At 61.8% G+C, this 12,123-nt stretch overlaps 1 protein-coding gene across 3 annotated transcripts in view; it reads left to right on the top strand.

Annotated features, from left to right (window-relative positions):
• The first annotated feature begins 227 nt into the window (after positions 1-227).
• Positions 228-12,123, top strand: part of AHNAK (AHNAK nucleoprotein) — an 84,518-nt gene continuing 72,622 nt past the window's right edge. For 2 of the 3 annotated variants that reach the window (XM_068556482.1, XM_068556483.1), the window contains exons 1-4: positions 228-393; positions 10,164-10,267; positions 10,534-10,690; positions 11,110-11,297. In XM_068556482.1, the coding sequence (XP_068412583.1) occupies positions 10,534-10,690; positions 11,110-11,297 (345 nt within the window). In that variant the 5' untranslated portion in view covers positions 228-393; positions 10,164-10,267. The remainder of the gene's footprint in view (positions 394-10,163; positions 10,268-10,533; positions 10,691-11,109; positions 11,298-12,123) is intronic. The other variant, XM_068556481.1, reaches the window with a different exon arrangement.

The following is a 12,123-nucleotide window of genomic DNA, read 5'->3' as shown; positions in this document are numbered from 1 at the left end:
CCAGGCCGGGGGGCAGTGGATGGGGGGAGGGGAAGGCAGCACCTCGGACGTGCGGCGTTCCCGGGTCCCCGCGGCCCCCAGTGCCCTCCCAGCAGCCCGTTCCCTGGTGCCTCCAGGGTTGGCCCCGCTCACCAGTCCCAGCCCCGCTTCGGCCCCGCCCGGCCCCGCCCTCTCCCCACCGCTCAGGGCAGACCCGCCCGCCCGCCCCAGCCGGAGTTACAAGAGCCGCCTCCGCGGGCGGGGGCCGGCCACTCTGAGCAGCTTCGCCGCGGGGACCGCACCGCCCGCCCTGCCGGACCCGCCCCGACCGGGGCTCGCCGCCCTCAGCAGCCGCAGCACCGCGACCTCGGGCCCCGCGCTGGCTATGGCTGTGCCCTGGGGCTGAGCGCGCAGGTAGGGGCGCCGGGCGCACCTCGGCGCGATCGGGGAACGGGACTCCGGGAACGCGCGAGGGGAGGTGGGTGGCAGGGCTTGGGCGAGGCGCCTTGGCGGGTGTCACTGGGAAGATTCAGTTCGGCGCAAGGTGGGCAGCCCCGGGCAGCTCGGGGAGGCGACGCGTCGCGCCCTGGGAGCCGAGCTCTGCCTCCGGAGTTGGGGCGCTGCTAGGGGCGCAAGTTGGGCAAAGTTGGAAAATCGCTCCGAGGTGCGCTTTGCTCCAGTCTGTCTTTCTCTCGAGGGCTGACTGTGGTCCCTGCTGCACGGCCGGGCGCCCGTTCTTGGCCTGGTGGCCCCTGTCCTACCCCCTCCTTCTCCGTGGGGCGGTGGCTCAGCGCGCTGCTCCGTTCCTATTCCATGTTTACTGGAGAAGTTTCCGAGATCGCGGCGCGGCCCCTCGGCCCCGCCCGGCGCCCCGGCGCCCCCGCGCCGCGCACCCCCTCCCCCCTCCCTCCCCGCGCCCCACACCTCCGCCCCTGACTTCGCGTCCCGGGTCCTCCCGGCCCCACCCAGTTCTGCACCACTAGCCTCTCCTTTTCTTGCTCCGGGCGGCCCCTCAGCCTCCCTCCAGCTGCCCCGCCCTAGTCTTGCCCCTCTGTGTTCCCAGCTCCAGAAAACTCTCTTCTTCCGCTGGGGCCGCTGAGCCTAGGAGTTTGCAGCTCGCCCGGCAGCGGGACGGGCGGGAGTTGGGGGCGGGGGGGACATAATTGGGGAGATGCCTGCACTGGGGTGGGCGGGGAGGGGGGCTGTGCCGCGGCATAGCCCTCGGGACCGCCCCTTCCCCTTCCGAGGCGGTGCTCTCTCCCCAACCCCACTCCCAAACCCGGCCGGGTGGGACGGCCCCCGCCCCAGCGCCTGGCTCGGCGCCAGCAGCCTGAGGAATGTGGTGGTTGGAGCCGGTGACTAATTCAAACCAGAACTCGGGGAGGAGTGGTGAGGGGCAAAGGGGAGGGGGGCGAAGGGGCTGGTTAGGGAGGCGGGGGCAGGAGCCCGGCTGGCGTGGGAGGAGGGCTCAGCTGCCCTCCCTGGCTGGAGCCCTCCTCTCCAGAGACGCGCTCCTGGAGAGGCGGCTAGGGGGCGAGGTCCTGCCGTGGAGTTGGAAAGGCACTGGGCTTAGGGTGTGTTCAGAGAACTGTGTTATGTAAGGCTTTCCCATGCAGGGAGAGGGTGTGCAGTGTGCGAGGGCCGGCCCTCCGCTGGCGGGCTCGGCGCCCCCTGCAGTGCCAGGGCCTTGGGAGGCGGGGGCGCAGCCCTTTGGCGTCTCTGGCCACGAGGGACACGTGGGGTCTGAGCAGGGCTGACTGTGCCGCATGCGTGGGAGGGGAGCCGAGTGGGCAGATGGGGCATCTCACGGCACTAGCTGGGCCCCAGCACCACGTGGGGACAGCTCTGGCGCCTCTGCACGTCGTGGCCACGGAGAATTGTGTGCCTTGTGTGTGTGCCTTTCACAGGGCGTGGCTGCCCCCGAGGAGGAGGTGAGGCGCCCCCAGGGAGCCTGCCGCTGGGTGCCCTGCTCTGTGGAGTGGATTTGTGGAAAGGCAAAGTGGGATCCTCCCATGGCAGTGAGGTCCTTAGAGAATGACCCGGACTTTCAGGAGGAAAAGGGACCCAGATATTTACCTCTGGGTCCCCAGCACAGCGCTGGGCTGCCAATAATTGGTTTTGAAACAGTTTATTAGAAGCCAACCTCTGACTGCAGGGATCGCATGCCCTGTGCACAGCCTAGCACATGATAGGGATTGGATTGATTTTGTGGGACACAGTGACGCATTGGAGGGCTGCGGTGACAGGTGACGGTGAGGGATTTCGGGGAAAGGAGGGAGAGACTGAAGATGCCTTGGAAGGCATTTTAGGGCCTCCTCACCTGTAATGGGTCTAAATTCAGGGAGTAGATTCTGCTTTTATACCCCCTCTCTTCCCCTGCCCCCCATGAGGGAAATCCCTGGGGCAGGGTGTGGCACTCACTTCCTTTCTGAGGCTGAATGGGGCACCTTCCTTCTCCTTGGCACCCAGGGATGATGGGTTGGGCCAGCACTTGGTTGGTGTGTGTGCAGAGTGGGGAGTAGAAGGGAACCCCAGGCTGAGGGGGTACCTCCTTGCTCTGAGCTGGGAGCTGTGGGATGAGGTAGGGGGGAGAGGACCTGGGACCGTGAGAGCTGGGCTAGCAGAAGTCAAAGGGTCTGGAGTGTTGGCAGTGGGGATTGGAGGGTGTCTAAGCCCCTCTCCAAAGCCCTGTCTTTAAAGGTTATATGCAGGGACATTGTTCAGAGAACCAGGACACAGAGGGAGCCACAGAAGTCATGTGGGGCTTAGTGCTGCAGCTGTGGGCCCACAGCAGTGATTTCAGGGGTCCTGGTTTGGGCAACTTCTTGCAGAGCTAACCCCACAGAGCTGAGAACTTGTACCAGCCAGACTTGGTTGAGGGGCATGCGACTACAGGTCCAGGGCTCAAAGTGGGACCCAATAGAGTGAACCATGGGAGACCTGTGGAAGGAGAAAGCCAGCATCAGTCAAGGGCAGGGAATGGGCTGGGGGTCCCCGGGGTCACCTTAGTCCCAGGAAGGCCGTGGGTGGAGGTGCCCGGGCACCGCTGGGCTGGATTCTTAGGCTCACTTGGAATTGGCTGGCTGGCCCTGGCAGAGCACGCCACCCAGAGCCTGAGGTGCTTGTTTGAGAGGTTGGGGCAAAGCTGTGGGAGTGGAGGAGTGTGTGGGGCTCTGGGGTGTGGCCGTCACCTTCCTCAGAACCTGGGAACCGCTGGGGGACGGACAGAGAGGCAGACTGGGAGAGCTAGTCTGACTCCTGCTGGGAACTCTCCCATGCCGGCTGTGTCCTCCCCACCGCACCTGGAAGCCCCAAGCTTCTCTCCCTGAAGCTGGGCTGACCAGGTACGTGTGCACATGAGGAAAGGAGGTGGCCCCTGGAGAGCGGTGAGAATGGGACGTTTCAGCTGGTGGGTGTCTAGGGCCTTCTGTTCTCCCTCTGACCCCCATGGGCTTTATCCAGGCTCCCAGGGAGCTGGCATTTCCCTGGGCTCCAACCACCCACTGGGCTCCCGCCACCCGCTGGGCTCCCAGGCCTTCCTGAGAACAAGCGGTTTCCTCCAGGCCTGGGCGAGTTGTGAGGACCACGTTGGGGGGAGGGGGCACAGCGGGCTCAGCAGGAACGTGTGTTTTGATTGAGCCCCTCTTCCTCCCTGCTGGCCTCAGTCCACACCCGGGGGCCCGCTGGGCTGTTGTACTGGAGGTCTTGGGTCCGGGGTCCCTGTTTCACTGTGGCCTTGAATCCCTGTGACCGCTAGTGTCACAGCAGAGAGAGATATGTGTTATGACCTATGAGAAGGTGTCTCTGGCTGTGCTCACTGGTCCTGGATGTGTCACCTCTGCTTGCGTCTGGGGTTTATAGGGCAGGGGACAACAGTGGGACTCTGTCCCAGTGGTGGAGCTTTCATGGGGGCTTCAGGGGCTGTAGGTAAGGACTCAAGTAAGTTTCTCCGTCCTGGACAGGTTCCAGGCCTTGGAGTTTGTGTGCAGAGGCCCCAGGGAGGGTGAGCACAGCCGTGGGAGTGAGGCTGCGCCGATCCAGGCTGAGCGAGGCGCCGCACAGGGCCGGTCAGGGAGGGGCATCCTGCCCGGTCCCCGGGGGCTGGAGCGGAGGTTCTAGGGAAGGGGAAGCGCCTGGTTTTGCGTCCTGGCCGGGCTGGGGGGGGTGGCTCTTTGGCAGCTGAGCCGAGTGGCCTGGCCCCGAGCCCCTGCACTAGCGTGACCCGACCGCTGGGCGGAGAGATCCGCCTTGGTCTTGTCCGCGCGCAGCTCCCAAACTGTAATCTACCCCCCCCCCCCGCCCCCGGGCGAGACCCGGTGAGACGGCGAGCTCTTCTTCACCCCTTGCCCCAGTCAGGAGCACCGCCCCCCCATCCCCCATCCCCAAGCTGCTGTCTTAATCCCAGCCATCCAGGGTCAAGGCCCACTCTTCCCTGGCGAGGTGGCCAGGTGTGGGGACTGCGCGCTGGAGAATGGAAGCTGCCCCCAGTCCCTGCCACAAGGAGAGGGGAGTCCATCTTGGTCAGGGGAGGAAGAAGGAATCTCTGTCCCTGCTGGAAGCTTGAACTTGGAGCACTGGGGCTGCGGGAGTGGGAGGGGCCAGGGGACAGAGGTGGAGAAAGGCGGCTGGGCGGAGCCCTGAAAGCGGCTGGCTGGCTGGCTGGCTGGCTGGCTGGCTGGCTGGAGTGGGGGTGGGGGGCTGCCCTGGAAGTCGAGGGGCAGGAAAGTCTAGCGTGATGGTCAGGGGCCAGGGGAAGGGGCTGACGCGGAGGAGAGGGCTGGAGTGATGAGGCTGGAAAAACTTCCTCCAGGTGGGAGGTGTGGGCGGGGCCAGCAGCCCTGGTAGCCAGGGAGGAGCTAGGCGGGCGCACGCGGTAGCGGGAGGCACGGAATCTGGGCACCAGGTTAACAGGTATAGGCTCCCTCCGTGATGCGCAGGGCCTGGGGCTGCCCAGACAGGTGTCTGGTGAGCTGGGGGAGGCAGGGGCTGTGGGCCTGCTCTGGGCTGTGAGGAGGGGGGACTAAGGAGTGTGTCTGCGCGCCCGGGTTGTGGGTGCTTCCTTGTGTGTCTTTCTTTGATTGTTTCTCCAGTGCCCATGTTGCCCGTGTCTTGCAACATGTTCGTCAAATTCTCCCTGATAATTCGACCTCCCCAACACACACATCCCATTCAAGTTGAAAGTGCCCCCTGGGGGTGTGCCGTCCAGAATCAGCTGACCTCAGAGTTCTTGGTGCCAGCTTAGACTCTGAATATAACTGCTCAGTGCTACTCCAGTTAGAATGGGGCAGGTTGTTTTCCAGACCAAGGTCTGGCGGCTGCATATGTGGAGGTCCATTTGGAGGCTTCGGCCCTGGAAGAGGGGCGCCCCTGTATTCCTCCTTGTTCCTCTGGACCTGGGATTTCCCAGTGAGTGGAAATGTTTGCGTTGCCCTGCCGGTGCCTGTCTCTAGAGTGGGCCTGGTGCCTGCCAAGCCCCAGAAGGGGATGATTCTCTTGGTCTTCAGGGGTCCAGAGAGTCTACAGGTGAGCTGGGTTCTGGGTGGCTCAGGGTTTCTGACTCCTGGGGACACAGCGTTGATGAACCTCAGAACCAAAAGGGCCCTCAGATCCTGGGCTCCGGGATGCCCGGGACTCTGCCCATTCTGGGTTAGCTGTCTCCAAGCTGGGCTGGGACAAGGCTGGTGTGTGGCCAAGGAAGCTGATGGCCACTCACCCTTCCTCTTGTGCTTGTGGAGCTTGATGGGCGTCACTGCTTCCTGGGGTCTCTACCCGCGCCCCTACCCGAATCTCAGCCCCTCTCTTTCTGTGTGTTTCTGTCTCTCGGAGACGTCCTCCTCGCACCATGTCTGTCTCCCTCTGGATGAGCATGGAGGCCTCTCCGCCTTCCTGTGGATGTGTCTCTCCAACTCTCACTCTGCCCCCCTCCAGTATAGGTCTCTCGGTCTCTCCCACCCGTGTATCTCCCTTGTGCATCTTTCTCTGTGGTTTCTCATCCTCTGTGTGTGTTTATTTGTGCCTTTGTCTTGTCAGTGGGTAAAGAGGCCATGGAGTCAGAGAACCCCGGGCTTGCATTTCAACTCTGTCTCATACTCGGGCAAGTCGTTTTACCTTGGGGCCTATTTCCGCACTCTAAAATAAGGATATCAATTCTTAATCACATGGGGTTGTTTGGGGAAGGAAGGGGACCCCTTGGTGCCCCAGGCATGGAACAAGCACAGTCCTGGGGCACCATAGGAGCTCTGCAAAATTCTCTTTCTCTCCCCCTGGGGCAGGGGGGGGCTGGCGGTGGCGGTTTCTTTTAATGTGGAGCTTTCTCTTCCTTTTTACTGCCCGGGGAGTGTTCAGGAGCGTAGATGGCCTCTCTGGGTGTGTCTCTCTTTTCTCCGAATATCCCAGCCCCTGGTCCTGGTTATAAGTGTTCACGGCTTTCCCGCTGGTGGAAGTCTCTGGCTCTGGTTGTGAGTCATCTCATTGTTCTGAGCTTGGGGACTGCTTCTCCCTGGCCTGTGTGCGTGGTGGGTCGGTTTGCTCGTGTGCTGGGTGGAAGTTTCATTGCTGTCAGTGTCCTCTCCACCGTGGGTGGGTGTGCTTCTTTCTGCCTTGGAGTGTCACCTCCTACGTCCCGCCTGTGCTGGGCATGTGAACCAACTTCTGTCCCTCTGCTGTGTATCTTGACTTCAGGGTCGGTGCGCGGAGGCCTTGAGGCCCGTGGGCCTGACTCTCGGGTGTGTGTATATATCAGTTCCTGTCATCTTGACACTGACGCTGGCTGCGAGGTTGTCTTTGGCTGCTGCAGCAGTTAGGCTGGGTCCCCCTCCCTGGCTGTTTTCATACTGGCTCTTGGGCAGAAGGGGCTCTGTTTCCTGGGAGCAGTGGGGGAGAACATGTTCCTCTGGAGGTACCACCTGGCGGAGACCATCTTCCTGGGGCAAAGAGTCTGTTTCCTGGGCCTTCTCCCGGATCTGCCTGGGCGTTGCCCCCAGTCTGCAGAGGTGGCACGGGCAGAGCCCTGCTGCTCTGCACATCCTCTTTGCGGTTTTGAATTGTCAGGGCAGCTTCGCTCTTCTCGAGCTGCTTCTGGCCTGAATTACACTCTGTCCCTGCAGCCTCAGGTGCGTGTCCTCTCTGCCTTGAAGCTGGAGTGGCCTCACCATATCACTCCTTTTTTGCCCTCCAGGCAGCCCTGTGCCTTAGAGGGTCTCCACTCCAGCCCAGCCCATCACGAAGGTTACTGTGAGCCAGTGTCGGGTGGACTGCGGGCAGGGAGCTAGCAGTCCTGGGTTCTAGGGCCCCAACACTCCCCCATTCTCAGGGCTCTGGACCTCACTCTCCCCGTCTGTAAATAGCAGGCGGTGCTGTCGCACAGGACTTTGCAGCGGTAGAAATGTTCTGTACTTGCGCTTCTAATACGGTAGCCCTGAGTGGCTGTTGAGCTCTTGAAGTGCGGCTACTATAACCAATGGACTAAATGTTTAAGTTAAATTAACTTACATTTAAGCAGCCACATGTGGCCTAAGGTTTCTTCCACTCCGAGTGCTTATGCCACTTGACTGAATGTGCGGAATTCCCCAACGCTCCAGAGACCCTGCTTTGGGTAGCAGCAAGGCGGAGCCCCCAGCCCCCCGGGTAGCTGGCTTCACCTGACTTGTGCGGGAGGAGAAGGAAGGCCCATCTGGGCTCGGTGCAGGCCCCAGGGGTGGGCGAGATGGAGGGCTGGGACCCAAGTGCAGAAGATAGGCCCTTGCCACCGTGGCCTCGAATCCCCTATCAGCACCCCCGTGTCCGGCCAGGTCAAATGAAAGAGGAGGGGAGTCTTTCCTGGCTGTGCCAGGAGGTGAGGCCTGAGGCAGAGCAGGCATGGTGGTTGGCAGCCCTGCCTGGCCGGGAAGCCAGCGGGTGCCCTGCCAGGGCCAACCTGCAGCCTTGGGCCCAGCGCCTCCTCTTCTCACGGACTGTGGCCCTTTCTCTGCTCACGATGGCCTCCTCACTAGCCCCAGGGGTTGAGGCATGTGGCAGGTCCCTCCTGAGCCTCCCAGCTGTGCTTCCCGGGGCTCCGGGCCTGGGGCTCTGTGCCGAGCAGCTGGCAGGGAAGCCCACTGCCTCTCACCGGGCCCCAGCCCCTCTGGCACCCGGGGGTCTGGCCCGTGAAGCACTTGGTCGATCGGGTTTTAGGCCTGACCCTTGGCGTGTCTGGAGCTATTGCGGCCGCAGTGACTCACTGGGGAAGGAGGGAAGGTGGGGCTGAGATGTGGGCGAGGGTGAGCTGTCTGGCTTGCTGCCCCGTCGCCGCCTGCTGGCTCAGCACCAGGATGCTGGGCTGAAAAAAAGGGGCCCTGCTCAAGGAGGAAGAGGGGCGTGCCAGTGCAGTCAGTGGCTTCGGAGATCTGAGAAGCCCTCGGGTGGAAGCCCTTTCCTTCCCTGCCCTGCCTGGCTCCTTGTCTGCAGGGCTGGCTTCTCAGTGCTGGATGCCGGGGGAAAGCACCATTTCAGCTCCAGCTTGCTGTTTCACTATGGGTAGGGTCAGTGGGACTTCCGGTAGGAAGGGAGGAGGTGATTTCCACAGCTCACACCTGTGCCCACTAGCTGCCCGCTGGCCTCCTAGCCGGCACCTGTGCTGACATAAATACTGCGTGAGCGAGTGCAGGTGGTTGGCGAATAGGGTGTCTGCGGCTTTCTTCACCGGTGTTGTGATCTGCCTGACACTGGAAGGCCTAAGTGCCTATGAATTTCCATGAATCCCGTCCTCAGAGGCAAACTCAGCACCTTCAAGACTCCATGTAGATTTCATTCCCCGAGAAGGCTCCCAAGCCTTCCGGAACATTCAGAGGCTAAATTGGTCACGCCCAGAGCACCTTGCTCATAACTTATATCCGGGACAGGAGCTAAGTCTTTTAACTCTCCATATCTGGCACGTGGAGTGCATTCAATAAATGTTTGGAGGATGCATGAGTGAAGTTAGGTAATAGCCTGATGGAGTTTACAGTTCAGTGCTGGGCTGAGCCGTGTCCGTCCCTTGCCAGTTTCCTCGGCAGAGTGTCCTGTACAACGTTGGACATACAGGAGACGATCAGCATGCATGTATTTATTGATTGGTTGGCTAATTTCTGGGTGTCAGCGGACTTAGGGCGGGGCTTTGGGCGAGGTTCTCCACGATTTATAGCACCCCCCGCACGGTTTCACAGGCGTACTTCTGGGTGTCTGGAGGCTGGAGGCCTGCCTGGTGTCTTCCCCGGCGCCTCTGCAGCCGACAGTTCGTCCCGTGGCTGGACGGTGTCTTTGCTCCTCAGTGCCCGCACCTATGGGGGCCTGGTCTCAGGGCCCAGCAGGTGCAGCCAGATGGGCCCTGGCTCACCACGTCCTTGAGGCAGCACAGCTGGACCGCAGCCTCTTGGGCTTGGGCCGGTGCTGGGGGGCCTGGGGCTTCCATTGTTTGGCCTCTGCCTGTGGCAGGGCTCCCGGAGCTCCCAGCCGGCGAGCGTCCCCCTGGTTCTGAGGCCGGGGTTAGGGTGACCCAGAGTCACTCACCGTCGGCCACTGGGGGAGGGAGGGCACCACCAGCCCTGCTTGCAGGTGGCCAGCGGCCCCCAGTGCTGGAGACTCTGAGGAGGGGTCTCGCACCGGTTAGAGCGGCAGGCCTGATATGGCATCGGAAGAAGAGTTACAGGCTCAGAGCCCAATAATAGTTGCTCTCTCACGGTGCACCCCTGGCCGGCTGGCCCCTCCGAATCTCGGTTTCCCCACCTGCACTACGCGGGCAGTAACATCTCCCGCCTGAAGCTGTTACAAAGGACCTAATGAGAATGTGGATGTTGGGAGGCTCCGGTGGGCCAGAGCTTTTCTCACATGCTTTCTCTCGCTCCTTCAGTCCTCATGGGAATTCTTTATCGTCTCCATTGTCGCAGGTGAGGAAATGGAGGTTCAGAGAAGTTAAGTGACTTGGCCCGGGTCACGCAGCTGGGAAGATGCAGGGCCAGGATTTGAATCTGAGTCAGGCCTCTTCCAAACCCCCTTCCTGTGTTCCCAGGCTGGAGAGTCATGTGTGAATGGAGTTGATGACAGTAGCGGGGTTGGGGATTTGGTTTGGCCCGGGGGGCAAAACATCCAGCCATCTCTTGCACAGCAGCTGGTCGGGGTTTCGACAAGCCGACTGCTGAGTGTGAGCCTGATTGTGACCTTCTCCCTAGGCTGTGTGACCGAGATTCCCAAGAGAGAGACGCTCCGAGGAGAGGAGAGGAAGGAGGGGCGGGCTCCTGGCAAGGCATCCGCTCCTGAACCAAGTCCTGCGAAGGTCAGTAGGAGGGAGGGTGACGAGGGCGGGGGAGGTGAGAGGATGGGGAGGGTAGAGACCCGGAAGGCACGTGCTATTGGGAGGCAGAGCTGGGGGGGACAGGACGAGGGGCTGGTTACCTCCGCTGCGGTTGTGTCCACCATCCACCTTGGGAGCCCGCCCACAGTGGAGGCAGGCACCTCGGAGACAGTGCCCCACGCCCAGGGGGATCCCTGGCTTCCTCATCCCCTCATGCCCCCACTGCTCCGTTTCCTTACCTCATCCAGATGGAGAAGGAGGAAGAGACGACCCGGGAGCTACTGCTGCCCAACTGGCAGGGCAGTGGCTCCCATGGGCTGACCATCACTCAGAGGGACGACGGCGTCTTTGTGCAGGAGGTGATGCAGAACTCCCCTGCGGCCCGCACTGGGGTGGTCAAGGAGGGTGAGTCGCCTCGGGGTGCGGGCTGCTGCGGGGGTGGGGAGGGGGAGGGTGGTGGAGGGAAAGGCAGGGGCAGCACAAGCGGGTGGGTGGTTGTGGAGGGCTGGGTCCCAGTGGCATCAGGGTGGCCGGTACCTAAGCCCTGCCCTCCCCTGCCCCCTCTCTATCCCTCGTTCCCTCACAGTCCTCGCGGGAGGTGGTCCTGAGGGCTGGTGGACACGTCATCCTCTGTGCTGACTCCACCACCCATGAGCTCTGCCACTGTGGGCAAATTAGTTGGCCTCTCTGCCTCAGTTTCCTCATCTCTACAATGGGTGTTACCACACCTGCACGTCAGTCCGAGGGCCCGGCACAGAGTGGTTGTGTGTTGTTCCCCCGAGACCCTGGGTGGTCTTACCCTCTTCCTGCTCCTCCCTGCTCAGGGGACCAGATTGTGGGTGCCACCATCTATTTTGACAACCTGCAGTCGGGAGAGGTGACCCAGCTGCTGAACACCATGGGGCACCACACCGTGGGCCTGAAGCTGCATCGCAAGGGGGACCGTTCCCCTGAGCCTGGCCAGACCTGGACCCACGAAGTCTGCAGCTCCCACAGCTCTGAAGTGGTTCTGGTGAGTGCCTGGCTGGCCGGCCGTGCCCTTAGCTCCCCCGACCGCGCCGACGGGCCGGTCCCCCTTCCTGAGCCTCTGTCCGCCTGCTGGACCTTGCTCGCTCGTCCTTCCTGGCTTCTCTCCTGCTCTCACCTTCTGCTCTCCGTAGAGCCAGGCTGTTTTTCCTTTTCACGTGTGGCTGCCGCTAAAAGTCTTCCGTCAGTCTCTTCCGAGGGTCCCCGCCTGGGGACCCACTCATTGGTCTGGTCCTCGGTGCCAGGAGGAAGTCGGCTGCTTTGCAAGCATCTTTGAAATGGTTTCACAGGTGCCCAGCTCTGCCTCACAGACATCATTTTTCTACTTCCAGAGGCCTGGACTCATCTGTGAGTCAGAGGCTGGGCATCAGAGTGCCTGAGGGACATTTCTCTGCTCCTTCTGATGGCTTGTTTATTTAACAAATAATGAGTCCTCAAAGTGGAAGTGTTAACCCCGGCACAACCAGGCTCAACAAGTGCTTTCCGAAGGGTCCCTGGGAGGATTCCCCTCCAGATTAAACAAACAAGCCAGGCAGTCGAGAGGTGAGAGGTGAGAGGTGAGAGCTGCAGGTCCAGTCAACACGGAACTAGTCACCAGGAGGTGTCCATGAGACCTGCTGGGCCGATTCGAATCTAAAATTGATTGTAAATCCTTCTCCCAGACTCCACCGTCCAGGAGTCTGCCTGTCCCCACTCCCCATGGCTTTTGCTTACCAGAGATTCCCCAAGTAATTTCTGTTTCCCTCCTGTGGTGTGGCTGTCAGCCCCTCTCTCAGTCCCCTGTGCTGTGTCCCAGGAGGCTCCGTGGGCCT

Source organism: Eschrichtius robustus, chromosome 11 (assembly GCF_028021215.1).
Source record: "Eschrichtius robustus isolate mEscRob2 chromosome 11, mEscRob2.pri, whole genome shotgun sequence".
Lineage (NCBI taxonomy): Eukaryota > Metazoa > Chordata > Mammalia > Artiodactyla > Eschrichtiidae > Eschrichtius > Eschrichtius robustus.
Note: the sequence above shows the minus strand (reverse complement) of the source record. Positions and strands in the feature narration are given on the sequence as shown.